At 39.9% G+C, this 16,924-nt stretch overlaps 1 protein-coding gene across 3 annotated transcripts in view; it reads right to left on the reverse strand.

Annotated features, from left to right (window-relative positions):
- Nucleotides 1-206: 206 nt before the first annotated feature.
- SLC17A9 (solute carrier family 17 member 9) overlaps nt 207-16,924 on the reverse strand; it is a 51,537-nt gene continuing 34,819 nt past the window's right edge. The window contains exons 5-13 of one of the 3 annotated variants that reach the window (XM_043981049.1): nt 12,054-12,184; nt 10,919-11,015; nt 10,361-10,457; nt 7,365-7,452; nt 5,144-5,178; nt 4,449-4,564; nt 3,314-3,369; nt 2,972-3,001; nt 207-1,711 (exon numbers count right to left, since the gene is read on the reverse strand). In XM_043981049.1, coding sequence (XP_043836984.1) covers nt 1,548-1,711; nt 2,972-3,001; nt 3,314-3,369; nt 4,449-4,564; nt 5,144-5,178; nt 7,365-7,452; nt 10,361-10,457; nt 10,919-11,015; nt 12,054-12,184 — 814 coding nt within the window. In that variant the 3' untranslated portion in view covers nt 207-1,547. The remainder of the gene's footprint in view (nt 1,712-2,971; nt 3,002-3,313; nt 3,370-4,448; nt 4,565-5,143; nt 5,179-7,364; nt 7,453-10,360; nt 10,458-10,918; nt 11,016-12,053; nt 12,185-16,924) is intronic. The other 2 variants (XM_043981050.1, XM_043981051.1) reach the window with 2 other exon arrangements.

Below are 16,924 nucleotides of genomic sequence, written 5' to 3' on the forward strand. Positions count from 1 at the left end.
TCATGGCTAGTGGGTCTCAGGAACCTCCGTAGAAAGTTAGTTTATAACTTCTTCACATACTTATCTTAATGCAATTTGGGAAAGAGCTCTCTTCCAATAAAAATTAATTTGTGATTAGCCAAATGAATTAAAACACACATAGACATGCATAAATGAACTTAAATGATGAGAACAGTCTTAATTTTTACTAATCTTTTAATGGTCATCATTTAAATAAAATTCTGTCTGGTTTATTCTTCTATGACATCAATATGTTCCCTTTTTCTTCAAAGGAGGCTCAGTGAACATCTTCTGGAAAAAAGTCATGGATTCCCCAGTCATGAGGTTAACCAGCACACTAGTTATTTAACAAAGAGACCCATTAATAATAACCACACCATAGGAAACCACCTTGATTCTAAAGAGCTTAAAGCACACCTCCCCCTATGATCTTGGGAACCTCACAACGGCCTTTTGAGGTAGGAATAGGCAGCACAGATATTATTATTCCCATTTTACAAAAGGGGTAACTGTGGCACAGAGATAAGCAACATCTTTCCCAAGGCCTTGTGGTAGTTCAAATTTCCACTAAGGTCTCTTGGACTCCTTGGACAACATTGTTTCTCTGGGCCAGAGCTGGTTAGCTTTCCCCTGCAATAAAACAAACAAACAAACCAAAGAACCTATCCAGCTCCAAAAAATTGATGTCTGGTTGGGTAGTACTCAAAGGACTATGGATATTGCAGAGGAATCACATAGCCAGCTGCCATCTGGCATGGCTTGTCTGGAATGTCACCTGCATTCTCAGAATGCAAAGTAAGAACACACAGAGCCGCTGAAAGCAAATGAAAGCAAGAACATGTGTGTGTGTGTGTGTGTGTGTGTGTGTGTGTGTGTGTGTTTTGAATCCACAGGATCAAATGGGACTCACAGCTGACACTCTTCTACTGACCACATGGAATACAGCTGCTCTGACTAGATCTGACCCATGCCCTGGAAGCAGTGGAAAAGCTCCCCTGAGATCCTTAGCCCTGAGGATTTCACACCAGCCTTGACAGGCCAATGTATTGTCCTGGAGGAAGGAGCACTAACAACAGTAATCTAGAAAGTTCCTTATCCAAAAGGAAAAGGCATATGGGGCAGCAGGAGAAACCAGTCTCTAATACCAATGCACAAACTATCTCATGCCTGAGATTTCACCCAAAGATTAAATGCTCCTTATAGTTCAATGGACCAGTCAAGGCCATGTCTCCCTAAAGGTATCCTGAAAGATAACTTCACCTCAATCTGCATAGAGCAGGCTCTTACTATAATCAGGGAAGAGGCCCACACTGTGACCTAAGAGTAGGAGGTTCTAGCAAATGATTACAACTAATATCGGAGCAGGTCTTCCTTCACCTCTTCCCCATTTTCCTCAAACCCACAATGTTTTTCCTTTGCCTCTGGTTTTCAGTGTCAGTGGAATGAACCTTTTCCTGGAGAAAATTGGATATTTTCCCATGAACAAGCAAATGAGAATGCAACTCTTTGATGTCTCAGTGGTCAGTTTCCAGTATGAGGATGAGCAGTTAAAGGTCTTCATAAGCAGAGCTGAAATCCACCCTTTGGGCTTCTCCAAAAACCAGGAACATGCCAAGACCTAGATTACTAATGATGGCCACAAGATTGAAAACCGAAGTCCAGGAGCCAGTAGTTTCAATCAGATATCCTCCCAGGCACACCCCAATAACACCTGAATCCAAGAGAGAAAAGAAAGGGTTTACAACTAAAATGACTCATATCATCCTGGATCAGGCATATACCAGGTGATAGGATGTGGAACCGGGAATACTGTATAGAAACCTGGGCTTGTTCTATCAAGGGATTGAGATATGTTCCAAACAACCCTAGCTTCTGGGCACCATGCTTTAAGGAGTATGTTGGCAAGCAGATCCAAGAGAAGGTGACCAGGATGGAGAGGTCTCTGGGAATTATGTCATAGAAGGAAAACCTGAAGGACCTGAGGATGCTAAGTTTGGAGAATGGAAGACTCGGGAGAGAGCGGGGAGAAAGGACATGACAGTGGTCTTCAAATATTAAAAGGACTATCATGTGTAAGAGGGAACCCAGTTCTGTATGCTCTTCTGGAAAGTAGAACTAAAATGGATAGAAACTAGAAGATAGAGAAGGAAAAACTTTCCAAGAACTAAAGCCATCACTTGTTTTATAAATAATAAAGTATTCAAGCATGAGCTGGATGACCACCTGTGAGAGATATTGCAGAGGAAACCCTTGCTCTAGATGGGAAGTCAAACGAGATAACCTCTAAGGTCCTTTCCAGCCAGGGTGTGCTAGAGCCAACTCAAACAATTCATGAGAGTCCATCGCTCAATTTTCAGTTTAAATATTTACACCTCAGAAATCAACAAGGCTACAAGAATAGGACTTGATGTATTGATTTGGTGATTTGTCTGGACTTAATAAAATGATACTGAAAATTTCAATAATGTATATTAAACTTAAAAATGTGTCATAAGTACCTTTCCCCATCTCCCTCTCCCCAAAGATAGTTTAATAACCCATTGTAAGGATGTTATCTAAAATTCTATCTAAACTTTGCTAGAACAAATGTCTATTTTTAGCCAATAAACAACCTTTCAGGGTAATGAGTCCCATGTGCTTACTGCCTGCCCCAACATTTGGCTAAACATATAATTTAAGTTAACATCTGAGCCTCTGTCTGCAGTGCAACTGTTCCTGCATCATAAGGCTTTCCGGGGTCCAGCAGAGGTCACCGTGTACAGGAAAGCATTGACCTGAACCATATAAATGAAAGAAAATGGACAGTATCCATTTGAGGATGGGCTCTCTTCAGACATGATCCTGATTTCCCAAAAGGGTTTGGATCTAGAAGGTACAGTCAATTACAGCACAACTTTCATCAGTAAGTTAAGAAGGTCTGAACTCTGAATGAGCTCAGGACCCAGATTCTCTGAGCTGTGTGCTAACTCACCTGCCAAGGCTCCAGCTGTGTTTGCTACACCTGTGAACAAGAGAGAAAAAAAAGGAAAGTGATGGCAAACCTTTCTTCTGATAGTTATGGGAATGTATCCTATGTTGACAAGCTCCCTACTTGTGCTTTTCTGGGAGCATAGAGCAATGGGGGGGGGGGTCTTGAATCCTTAGATACTGACCAGTGGTCTTGCCTCCTAGGGACAGACAGCCTGGGAAACAACACGGGAAAGGCTTCCTAGCTAAGGAACAATTAGAAGGCTGGCTCCTCTGGGATGAATTCCTCTCCAGGGGTGGGGGAAATAACCACCTTCTCTATGCAGAGTCAAAAATGCATCCTCACCAAATAAAAAGCCAGCACAGGATGGGGCCAGGTCCTGAATGTTAACTGAAATTCCACTATTGTAAAACAGAAAAGAAAATGAAGGTGAGATCTGGCAGAATTAGAACAGTGCATTCAGCAGGTGAGATCCCTTCACTTGACTAAACTTTCCAGGAATTATAAGGAGGAAAAAAATCAAAGGAAAAAGAGTGACATGAATCCAGTGAGGGAAAAAAATAACCAAAACCACAAAAAAGATTTAGGCCACCCCAGGAATTATTATAGCCTTAAAGATATTAGCAGGGCCTCCAATTAGCTCTAGTGTAGCCTTTGACATTAATTTGCTTTGTGACTTTGGGGAACTCATTGCATCTCTTGGTGCCTCAGTTTTCTCATCTATAAAATGGGCTCTCAGCATGGCAGTGAAAAATTATGAGTGAAAATGACAGGGAAAGTAAATCAAAAGCAAATCGGGGGGCAGCTAGGTGGCTCAATGGATAGAGCACCGGCCCTGGAGTCAGGAGTACCTGAGTTCAAATCTGGCCTCAGACACTTAACACTTACTAGCTGTGTGACCCTGGGCAAGTCACTTAACCCCAATTGCCTCACTAAAAAAAAAAAAAAAGCAAATCGGGTAAATGTCAATTGTAATGTTCATACTGCAATATAGTAGTCATTCACTTAAAAACCAATATGAAGTGGTTAAATCAACAGAAATTGTCTGAGCTTACTATGTGAACTAAACATTGTTGCTATGGAAAAAAAGGGAAAGAGAAAAAAGGAACAGGAAAGTTGGAGGGAGAGAGATGTCAGATGATCATACGTTAAATTATTTTTAAAAGATGCAATTTAACTAGAATATATGGAACATGAATGTAAAAGTCAAGCCAGCCTCATGGACAGTTTTCCCTTTCAAAACCCTTGCTTCAGCATTCATATTATCTGCTCAGTGACAGATCTTAGAATTGAAAGACAAGTCACAACACCCAAAGACACATGGATGACTTTAAAATTCATCTGCAAAGTGAAATCCATGGGTTAAGCACCTATGTGTTGAGCACCTATTATGTGCTGATTACTGTTCTAGATGATGCAAGTGAACATGAGGATGACACAGAATAGATGACCATCCAATAGGTAGAGAGGGAACTCTTACCTGTGGTTAAATGTCTGGAGTCCAATTGAAGCTGATGCAAATACGATAGATTTACAAAAGCTCCTCGTGTGACCCAGAAACAAGGCAAACACACTGGACAGACCTAACCCCATCACCTGTTAGAAAAACAGAAAAGTCACCAGTACTGACTCATAGAACCAACTTTGGAGTATGAAAGAACTACCCATCTTGGGGGGAAGGGAAAAGGCGGGAATATATCATCCTTAATTCTCTGAAACAACCTTAATGAGTAAGGCCAAAATTTCCCTGAACAGCAAGGCCACTGTCCTCTCAACTACCTTCCACATTCAGCAGCTGTTGGCATCTCAGCAGACAATTCCAGCTGCTGATCTCAGATGAGGAAGGAGGTAAATAAACTTGCTAGTTTGGCCACAAGGAAATTAAGTAGGAATTACTCCAATTTTATGGGTAAACTGATTTATGGAGAGAAGACTGCCCAACAAGCCAGAATAGAAAGAAGGCCTTGCATTTAAGCCTGTCATCTCATGTGTTAACCTCTCCACCAATTCTTATATAAAACTATAAGTGAACAGGACATCTTCCAGCTCACGCCAGATGTGCCACATGTTTCTGACCTCATTCAAGAAGACAAACAACATTAGAAGGGCATTTCCCTGGGCCATGAGAAGCCAGATAGAGTGGATCTGGGATAAAAGTTAAACTTGTTTTCATACCTGCATCAGTTTGCGCACAGTGATGGTTCTATAACCTGAGAGAAATGAGACTGTTACTTTGTACTATATACTACTGAAAATCTTTGATTAAAGAAAAAACCAAAAAGGTATAGCAATGATCAATCAGGTCCTGACCTCTCTGAAGCCCTTAGAATAGTCTGCTAGGAAATTACAATGCTGACTGCTCAAGAAAAGAATTTTTTTGTGTCCATATTGATTTATATCTCTCCAGGAGAATGCAAACTCTTTGGGGACAGTCCCTATCACATTGACTAAAATATAGTAAGCACTAACTGCTTTTTTCATTCATTCATTCATTCATTCATTCATTCATTCATTCATTGATGAATTTAATTGTTATACAGCTCCATAGTATATACATATATGTACATACACAAGTGGGCTTATAAATATACATGTGTATGTATGTTTAAGTTAACATGTCTGAAAATACTTATATGCATTTTAATGTTTGATAAGTGCTGAAGGTCATGGGGGATGTGTGTGTGTATCTCCATGTGTCTGTTCACCAATCACCTAGAAGTACAAGGACAACAGTTTAATATAACATGGATTTGGATGAAATGAGATGAAAGACTTGAAAGTGCTGGGAAAAGTTCTAATGTACAGTATTATTTTCACATGCCACAGGTCAAACAATGACAACTGATCAACACTCAGATGTAACCCATAAGGGTCAGTGATATTCTTTAACCCAGAGTTAGAAGAATTTACAACTCGTTGGGTTCTTTGTTTTGTTCAGTCATTTCCAACTCTTTGTGACCCCAAGAGGGGTTTTCTTGCAAAGATACTAGAATGGTTTTCCATTTCCTTCCCCAGCTCATTTGATAGATCAGGAAACTGAAGCGAATTCAGTGTTAGGGTGAGTCAGAGTCACTTGCCCAGGGTCACACAGCTGGTAAGCATCTGAGGTCCTATATGAACTCCAGGCCCAGTGCTCTATCCACTTTGCCATCTAGCTACCCCAAATTTACAACTATATCAAGGCTTTTCTTAAAAAAAAATCAGCTAAAAGAATCACAATGTTAAATCCATAGGGTTTTCCTGCCACCCACATTTTTAATGACCTAGTCTAACCCTTTCATTTTATAGGGGACACTGAGGTCAAGAGAGAAGTGACTCACCCAAAGCTTAAGCAATTGGCACTAAGTTGTTGGGCTAGGACTAGAATCAATATCTCCTTATACTTAATCAAGTGCTTTTCCTGCTTTACCATCCTCCTTCTGTCTTCAATATTTATGTGAGGGCTTAAAGGTAAGGTGGAAACCACTCCCATTTGGCTCTGGCACCTTGACTAGGGAGGAACACTCTGTGATTCAGTTCATAGCTCTCTCCTTTTCAATTAGAGGCACCAAAGATAGCTTTCCACCCTAGCTTTTACTTGCTTTCTCAATGGATGGGGAGAGAGTTCACAACTCAAATTTTTTTTTTTAAATGAATGTCAAGGGGCAGCTAGGTTGCACAGTGGATAGAGCACTGGCCCTGGAGTCAGGAATACCTGAGTTCCAATCCGGCCTTAGACACTTAACACTTACTAGCTGTGTGACCCTGGGCAAGTCACTTAACCCTCATTGCCCTGCGGGGGGAAAAAAAAAACAAAAAACAAACAAAAAAATGAATGTCAAGGGGCAGCTAGGTGGCACAGTGGATAAAGCACTGGCCCTGGATTCAGGAGGACCTGAGTTCAAATCTGGTCTCAGACACTTGACACTTACTAGCTGTGTGACCTTGGGCAAGTCACTTAACCCTTATTGCTCACAAAAAAAAAAAAAAAGAATGTTAAAATAAAGAAATAATCAATGTGGTTTTTTTAAGTCAAAATTGTATATAACAGAGATTCATGGTTTTGTATGATATACAGTATCCTTTTTATGTTCTTCTTTATATATGAAACTGTTCATGTTTATCCATGTTCATAATAATAAAAATGAATTTTTTAAAAAAATGATAATTCCAGGAAGTCTCTCTAGAAACTACTGGACAACGCTATCCCTTTCTTGCTAATGAAGGGTACAGGATATCAGGTGAAAGAGGTACACTGCTATTCTCCATGTTGTTCACCCAATGAGTTTTCCTCAGCCCCAGCCTCTAGCTCTCTACACACATGGGCAGGGGGGAACATAGAAAAGAAGATTGTTATATCTCAGGAAATGGGGACCAAGTTAGCAGGAAGCAGGAGGGGGTAGCAAGTGGTCCTTACCCTGACTGATGAGGTGATCCGAAAGAAACCCACTAAATATGCTGGTAGGGATTGCAATCAGCCAGGGGACAACATTGAACACCCAGCCCTGAAAAAGATAAAACATTCCCAGAGGGAAGATTAAGGGACCTTCTGGAGGCCAGCCAGGACTTTACCTAGGAAGTCAGGTGACTGGATCAAGGATTCAGGGGCTCGGGGCACAGGCCTCTGCTACTAAGTTTTAGAGCATGCCCTTTCCAGACCCCTTTGGCACATTCTCTGCTCTTGTGAGCATGTTCCCCTACAAAAAATAAGGAGTCTGGGAATGGAATTGCAAATTAGGACAATGATGTTAATGATGGGTGGCCACAGCATTACCACAATACTGTAAATGCAGAAGGAGAAGGCTGACATTTAAAGCTGGAAAGAGGCAAATGGGATTTATTTCATTCATATAGAGATTTAAAGAGAGCATCCATATCAAAATTTGTATGGAAAATGAGCCCAATAAAATTACATTGTTAGTGGTCACATACAAGAAAAAGGAGAAACAGAGCTAGGCAGGACCCTGGAGCAGCATTTCAATTCAGTTGAAAAGGTGGAGGATTAGAGGTTGGCATTTTCTTTATGGTTGTGTCTGTGTACTTTGATGATTAACCAACCATTTGGGGAAGATGGCCAGTAACAAGGGAAGGGAAGGGTGTGTGTGTGTGTGTGTGTGTGTGTGTGTGTGTGTGTGTGTGTGTGTGTATTTTGTGCGTGCTTTCTGTGTGCTTATGGCTGATTTGTTGTCAACAGCCACACTTATTTTAATGCCCTGGAAGCTGGGGACCACAGAAGAAAGTTTGTCTTAGGTTCAACAGAAATTTTATGGCATACAGAAGTTTGAGATCCCTCCCCTGCCTTTCGGGAGAGTGCCAGGTAAGGTCTAGGAGTCATGGTGATACACAGACATAAAAACTGTGTCCATCATTATCTGTGGGCAACTCAAAATGGGAAAAGAAAAATACGAGGGATATTGGAGAATCACCAACCCCCTTGGAAACACAAATTGAAGCAGGTTTCTAAACCGAGAAAGGACAGGTGTGCTATGGGAGAGTTCCCTGCAGGGAGCTCATTTGGTCAGCAGGAGACACATTTTTCTTAAAGCATGGATCCAACTTTACTTCTCATCAAGAAAGTCTCATCCTTATGCAGCTGCAGAAACAGGAAGTGTTATAAAGACTTCAACAAAGCCCAGTGGAAGAGGTTTTGACAGCAAATGTTCAACAATTATATTCCCAAGTAGATGCTACAAGAATATAAGGTTTAGTTGCTTTAATATCTATTCTCAAAATTAACATATCCTTAGATTTCACTGATGGTGACTGATAGACTATTTAAGTCACCATAATAAGAAAAGAAACAATTGTTACATCAGGCTTATATGCAGTATACAATGTTAGCAAAAGAGATAGGGACTAGACCTGTGATTTCTTTTTGTATAGGGAACTTCCAAGTGAGAAAATTCCCTCTAACAATGCATTTATCATTTATCATCTTAGAGCATTGTCTGGTGCTTCACAGAAGCCAAAATATTTATAGAAGCACATTTTGTGGTAGCAAAAACTAGAAACAAAGTAGATGCCCATCAATGGAGAACTAGCTAAACAAATTATGATAAATGGATGTAATATTACTGTGCTACTGTAAGAAAAAACAAGCATGATGAATAATGAGGAAAAAATGAAAAGATTTACATGAACTGATTCGATGTGAAGCAGAACCAAGAAAACAATACACAATGACTATAGCAACATAAATGGAAAAAAAACAACAACCATAAAACAATCGAAAATTAATTTAGTGACATCATAAAGAACAAATCTGCCCTCAAAGAAGAGATATGATAAGACAACTCTCCACTCATCTGCAAAAGTGGCATCCATGGGTGGGTATGGAACACTGCCTTTGATATCAGATTTTTATAATGTGTTGATCAGTTTTGTTAGAGGGAGGACAATTTCTCTTCTTCCTTTTTCTTTTTAAAAAATCATTTGTTAAAGGGATGGATCTCTGATAAAGATACAGAGGTGAAACCTAGTTGATGTAAAAACAAAAAATAATAGTAAAATCTATTTTTTTTTTGGTGGGGCAATGGGGGTTAAGTGACTTGCCCAGGGTCACACAGCTAGTAAGTGTCAAGTGTCTGAGGCTGGATTTGAACTCAGGTACTCCTGAATCCAGGGCCGGTGCTTTATCCACTGCACCACCTAGCCACCCCCTAAAATCTATTTTTACAAAAGAAGAACTAAAAGAAGACACCTCTTCCCACTCCTTTGCAGAAGTATAGAGAGCAATGGGTGTGACATATAATGCCAGACTTTACTGTTTTGAACAGTTTTGCTGAATTATTTTTCTCTTTTGCTTATTAAAAAAATATTTATTAGTCTGGCTTAATGAGAGGTGAAGAGAAATACAGGCAATATAAAAATAAAAGATAGTAATAAAAATAAATGTCTTAAGAAACAGTGTTGCCTAGAACACTGAGTAGTTAAATGATTTGCTCAGGTTTACACAACAAGTATGGATCAGAGGTAATTATCTTGGATTTGAGGCTGCCTCTCTAACCACTACACCACACTGCCTCAATCAATATATGTTAAGACAAAACACACCTCTTATAGGATAATAATAGACTGTTGGTCAAATACAACCACTGATCTGCATGATGTCAGGACCAAAAGCAATTCCTTCTAGACCAAGGGTTTTTTTTGGTTTTGGTTTTGGTTTGGTTTTTTTGCAGGGCAATGAGGGTTAAGTGACTTGCCCAGGGTCACACAGCTAGTTAAGTGTCAAGTGTCTAAGGCCGGATTTGAACTGAGGTCCTCCTGAATCCAGGGCGCATGCTTTGTCCACTGCACCACCTAGCCGCCCCCTAGACCAAGTATTTTTAATGAGTCTATGTGTATGTTCTAGCTTCAATGGACAAGAGGCAACTTTAATCCTTTCATCCTTTAAGGAAGAGGTCAACCTACCTTAGAGTTGGGAAAAGTTTCCTTAAAGAAGGTTGGCAGCCAGGAAAGGAGGATAAAAAATGAACTTGCAGAAGAGAGCTGAGCAAATATAACTGCCCTGTAAGAGAAGAAACAGAGAGGGAATTGCTAGGTCCAGAGGGCTCTAGGGGGGAAAAGTTAGCCTAACTATTCCCCAAACAATCTGGTGGGAAGGCCCAGTAAGTAATCAGAGAGAAGAGGTAGTAGTAGTGTATTAGTGTTTGCCAGAAATAACAGCCCACAAAGTTTCTGAAATACATGTCCTTTGTATATAAATACGAAACTACTGACTATCCCCAAGACCTGAACTTTTGAGTTATTTCTTCAATTGCAGGCATTTGAACTGAGCCACATATATACACTCTGAACTTGGTTTCCCTTTTACCCAGCAGCACATCTTTTCAAGATGGAATACTCAGGCCAGGGATAGTCTGTAGTTTTGGTGCACAGCAAAGCTAACTGGCTATCCAAGGGACTGAACTCACAACCCTGGCCCCCTTACCAACCACATTCTAACCAACCATACAAACATTTACTTACCACACAGGAGGTCTCTTAAATAACTGTCTCCAGGGAACTTTTTTCTGCTTGGAAATAGAAAAGCTTTTTGCCAAAATTCCCAAGGATATTACAAGTTCTGGAAGAAAGAAACACTTAAAAGCAAATTTTCATTCAGTACCATTAAATATACTACATCCACTTGGAATTAATTGAGGTCATTTCCAATGAGTATATTTATTGTATATAATATTTAATTGTACAACCATCATTGCAGAGGAATCAGTCAATCCATGCAGGATATCTACCAGCACTGTACATTTAGCAGAAATGAATGTCCTCATTCACCTATTCAGGATCTGTTTACTGAAAACCTATTAAGAAACAGTAAAACAGTCCTATCATTGAATTCATATTTGTGCCTAACTCCAGACCACCTGCAAAGTAAAAAAAATCAAGGAAAGTAAAACCAGACACTTTATTAAAAATATCTCTTTCCCCAGGAACATGGAGACTAGAGCTGGTCCTTGATTCCCAATCGTTATTCCTTTCACAGAAAATGCATCTGATTTCGTTTTGAGATCCCTTAGAAATATTTATTCTGTCCAAAGTATCATAAGTGAACTTTCTGTGATAGATTTAGTAAATTTACAGGATAGAAACCAAACCTGTAATTTAATTTGTATAGGAAACTTCCTCCACTAATGCAGTCTGGTCTCTTTTATCCAATTTAGAATGTTAGTTACTCTGAGCACAAGGCAGTGAAGGGACTTCCACAACCAGGAAGCATCGGAGGCAGGATTTGAACCCAGGTCTTCTGGGCTTTAAGGACTTGAGCCTAAGAAGCCCAGAAGGGGCTTCAAAGTCAAACCTCTCAGTTATGAAAATTCAACTAAAGTTAACTTTTTGCTGAGAGTTCCAAAAAGGTTCTTTTGTAAGACAAGTTGAAGTATCTGAGCCTAGATGAAAATTATCTTGTTGCAAAGTTAAAAGAACACTTGCCAATAACTTCTCTTAGGAGCTCTTCCCACATAAGGAAGGCACTATGTGTTGCTTCAATCTGTTTCCCTTCAGATGCTTACCAACCCTGATGGGAAGATAGTTGCTGTTCCACAAGGGATCACCCTAAGAAATGGACTCAGAAATGTTTCGGGCGAAGAGCTATTTTGGGAATTACCTTTTTCCCTCAGCAGGTATCTGTACATAAAATAGACCCAAATCAAAGTGAGCAAACCAGAGAAATAGAAGACACTCTGCCAGCCATACCAGTCTAAGAGGAGAGAGCCAGCTCCTCCAATCACCAGGGTTCTGAAACAAGAAAAGGAAAAGAAGAGATGGTTAGAAAAGTCACTAAACTGTTCATAACCACTGACCCAATAATCCTGTTACTAGAGATATACCCCAATGAGGGCAAAGACAGAAAGAAAAACCCATTATATAGACCAAGAATCATAGATGCACTTCTTTTTTTTTTTTAATTTATTTATTTATTTGTTTTTTGGTGAGGCATTTGGGGTTAAGTGACTTGCCCAGGGTCACACAGCTAGTAAGTGTCAAGTGTCTGAGTTTGGATTTGAACTCAGGTCCTCCTGACTCCAGGGCCGGTGCTCTATCTACTGCGCCACCTAGCTGCCCCCATAGATGCACTTCTTATAGTTGCAAAAAAAAAAAATAATAATACTCTGGAAACAAAGCAGATCTCCATGGATTGTGGAATGGCTGACTAAATTGAGGTATGTGGAAGCAAAGGAATATTATTACACTTCTAAGAAATGATGAACATGAAGGATTCAGAGAAACATGGAAAACTCTACAGGATTTGACCAGAGTCAGAAGGGTAATATATGCATTGACTAAAATAACATACCGAATAGCTAAGTGGCAGAGTGATAGAACACCAGACCTAAATTCAGGAAGACCTGAATTCAGTCTCAGACACTAGCTATGTGACCTTGGGCAAGTGACTTAAACCTGTTTGTCTCTGTTTCCTCATCTGTCAAATGAGCTGTAGAAGGAAATGGCAAACAATTCCAGTCTATTTGCCAAGAAAACCCAAATAAGGTTTTCAGTTAGACAAGAGTGAAACAATTGAACAAAAAATAACATAAAAGACAATTGAACTTCATCCAAATTCCATGACCAACACTGGTATAAGGGAACAGATAATGAAATATTCTTTTCTCCGCTCACTAGAAAGGCGGTGGACTACAGGGGCTGAATACTAGCTATTTCAACTTAAGGCTATCACAGGAGGACACTTTACTGACCAGTTTTGCTTAAATGATTCCCTTTTTACGAGAGGATACTATGTTGGGGAAGCATGGTATATCAGGAAATCAATGTGATATAAAAGAAAATAATAAAACAAAGGCCATCGATAAAACTCTTCTTAATAAAATAAAGAGACTGCTATTAAGTTTGGCTTCCTGGCTAAAGTTAGTGGGAAGTTTGGATTTTCATTGTTTTTCTAATCTTTGTGTTCTTCTGAGGCCCACATTAAAAGAGATCATCAAAATTATATTCCTCACCTAATATCTCCTCAACTTCACCACCCCTACCTACACTTCAATATGGCTTTACATAGCTCCTTCGGTGACAAACAACACAGACACTCAGGGCATTCCAGAAATGGGGCTAGGAGGAAAAAAATTGTTGGTATATTTAAAATAATAAATCACAACATTTAAAACTAGAAGACCTTAAATGTCATCAAGTACAAACCTATCATCTTATAGATAAAGAAACTGAGACCCAGATTGGCTAAGTGTCCAGCACGAGGTCACAGACCTAGTAGAGAACATAACCAAGATTCAAACCCAGGTTCTCTAGATCCCTTCTCCTCAGCTATACCAAGGAGGGCCCAAGAGAAAGGGAACCAGCTAGCTCACAAGTTAGGAGCTCTATACCCAGCATGATCTGTGCTTCTCAGAAGACTACAAAGTCTATGCTGAGGAGGTAGAGGTAAAAACTGGTCTTCAAGTCTTGTTCTTTTGGGTTTTTTTTGGGGGGGGGGTTTGTTTTGTTTAAGTGATTTTTCAGACCTGGTTGATGTCTTCGATGAGAATCAAGATCCCAAAAAGTTTTGTCAGGTTAAAATACTGGGACAAATCTAAAGTCTCATCCTTGGGTTCAAACAATTGAGTTTGTATGTATAAGATGGTAGAGGCATATAGACATCAGTTTGTGATACCATGCATTTTTACATTTTTACCATGTGTGAGGCACCATCCTAAGTGACAAAGATACACATAAGGACAAAAAGACAATTCCAGCTTCAAAAAGCTCACATTCTATCAGAGGAAACAACATGCAAACAACTATGTACACACCAGATGTATACAGTGTAAATGGGAAATAATCGGAGGGGGGAAAGCCCTAACATTAAGGGGAATGGGGGGGGCAGCTAGGTGGCACAGTAGATAAAGCACCGGCCCTGGATTCAGGAGAATCTGAGTTCAAATCCAGCCTCAGACACTTGACACTCACTAGCTGTGTAATTCTGGGCAAGTCACCTAACCCTCATTGCCCTAAAAAGGGGAGGGTGGGAAAGGCTTCTTGCAGAAGGTAGGATTTTAGCAGAGATTTAAATGGAGTCAGGGAAGCCAGGAGGTAAAAATTAGGTAGGTGAGTATTCTAGGTATAAGGGACAACCAATAAAAATATATGGAAGTCAGGAATTGGAGAGTGTATTATGTATGAAAAATAAGAACATCAATGCCACTGGATTGTGGAGTATTTGTAGAAGACTGATAAGGAAACTGGATGGGCTTTAAAAGTTAAACAGGAGAGTTGATGTTTAATTCTGGTAGGTGGTAATAGGAAGCCATTGAAGTTGTTTGATTAGGAGGGTGACATAGTTAGACCTGCACTTTGGCAAGTGGAGAATAGACTTGAATGGAGACAAATGGGGTAGGAAAATCAATCAGGAGATTGCTTTTTCAGGAGAGAAGCATATGTGTGTGTTCAGTTGAGGTAACATTGAAGTCAAAACATATGAACAGGAAATTTTCTCAAGAAAAAATTTAAACTATCAACAGTCATATAAAAAGATGCTCTAAATCACTAATAATTAGAGAAATGAATATTAAAACAACTCTGAGGTACCACTTCATACTTATCAGATTGGCTAATGTGACAGAAAAGGAAAATAGCAAATCCTGAAGAGGATGTGTATGGGAAAATAGGGACACTAATTCATCATTGTAGAGCTGTGAACTTATCCAATTGTTTTGGTTGGGGGGGGGGGGGTTGGTGGGCAATGAGGGTTAAGTGACTTGCCCAGGGTCACACGGCTAGTAAGTGTCAAGTGTCTGAGGTTGGACTCAGGTCCTCCTGAATCTAGGGCTGATGCTTTATCCACTGCACCACCTAGCTACCCCCCGTCCAATTGTTTTGAAGAACAATTTGGATCTATGCCCAAAGGACTATAAAATTGTGCACACTCTTTGATCTAACAATACCACTAGTAGGTCTATATCCCAAAGATATCAAAGAAAAAGAAAAAGGACTCATATGAACAAAAATATGTATAGCAGCTTTTTTGTGGTGGCAAAGAAATGGAAATTATGGGGATACCACTCAACTGTGGAATGGCTGAACAACAAGTTCTGGTATAAGATTGTGATAGAATACCATTGTGCTGTAAGAAATGACAGTGGGTGATTTTAGAAAAACATGGGAAGACTTATATGAGTTGATACAAAGTGAAGTGAGCAGAACTAGGAGAACATTGTACACAATAAGAGTAATATTATAATGACAATCAATGTGAAAGACAATTATTCTGATCAATACAATAATCCATGACAATTCTAAATGACTCATGATTTAAAAAAAGATGCTATCCACCTCCAGAGAAAAAACTGATGAACTCTGAATACAGATTGGAGCATATTTTCTTTCACTTTGTCTTGCTTTCTTTTTCTTTCATAGCATAGCTAATGTGGAAATATGTTATGCATGACTTCATATATATAATGTTTTCTCAATGGGTGGGGGAGAGGCAAGAGGGAGGGAGAAAATTCATAACTGAAAATGAAATTTGGAAAATTTAATTAAATTTAATTTTTTAAAAAACAGAGAGACCAGTGAACTCCTAAACTCATGACATGATCGTTCCAAAAAACATCCAAATAATGCCATAGGAAAATGTCCAGAGCAGTACAACTCAAAGAAGAATGTGCTGAAATCATCTTCTAACTAAGAACAGCTTGGAAGGTCAGAAGGAGGGATCTGCTGTGCTGATACAGGAGTTGAGCCCAACCCCAAAGTCACCCTGACACAGATCCAGTCCCAGGAAGGCCTCACCAGAGAAGCAGACCCCCAGAGCCTCTGAATCAGCTGAAGCACCAGTGTTGTCTGGAACTAAGCTCACAGTCTGGTGAGAGGGCTAAGCCCTGGACAGGGGGGAGACTATAGGGGTCTATGCTGGTGCTAAGGCAGAACTTGGCTTTTACACCCCTGCTGAGAACCAGGAGGTAGGCCCGAGTAGCAGTGGCCCAGGTGGGAGAAGTGCACAGGCTCATCTGAGCTAACAACCACAAAACACAAAGCTGGTTGATTAGCAAGTTGATCTGGGGTCATCTAGGACCAGGGAACAGGCCGGGTGAGTGAAGAACCTGATTCTCCTTAAATCATACCACTTGGGACTTCTTAAACTTGGGATACTGCAGCCTGGAAACAGTGCCCCACTTTAAGGAGCTAAAAGTCTAGTAAAAGAAAGGCAAGATGAGCAGACAGAGAAAGGTGAGGACAACAGAAAGTTTCTTCAGTAATAAGGAAGACCAAGGGGCACCCTCAGAGGAAGATGTCAACATCAGGGCCCCTATATCTAAAGCTTCCAAGAAAAATATGAATTGAAGATAAAGTTAGAGAGATAAAGTTAGAGAGATAGAGGAAAAAATGGAAAGAGAAATGAGGGTGATACAGGAAAGACATGAGAAAAAAGTCAACAGCTTGAAAAGTCAAATTGGCCAAATGGAAAAGGAGGTACAAAAGCTCTCTGATGAAAATAATTGCCTAAGAATTAGGATTGAACAAATGGAAGTC

Source organism: Dromiciops gliroides, chromosome 2 (genome assembly GCF_019393635.1).
Source record: "Dromiciops gliroides isolate mDroGli1 chromosome 2, mDroGli1.pri, whole genome shotgun sequence".
Taxonomy (NCBI): Eukaryota; Metazoa; Chordata; class Mammalia; order Microbiotheria; family Microbiotheriidae; genus Dromiciops; species Dromiciops gliroides.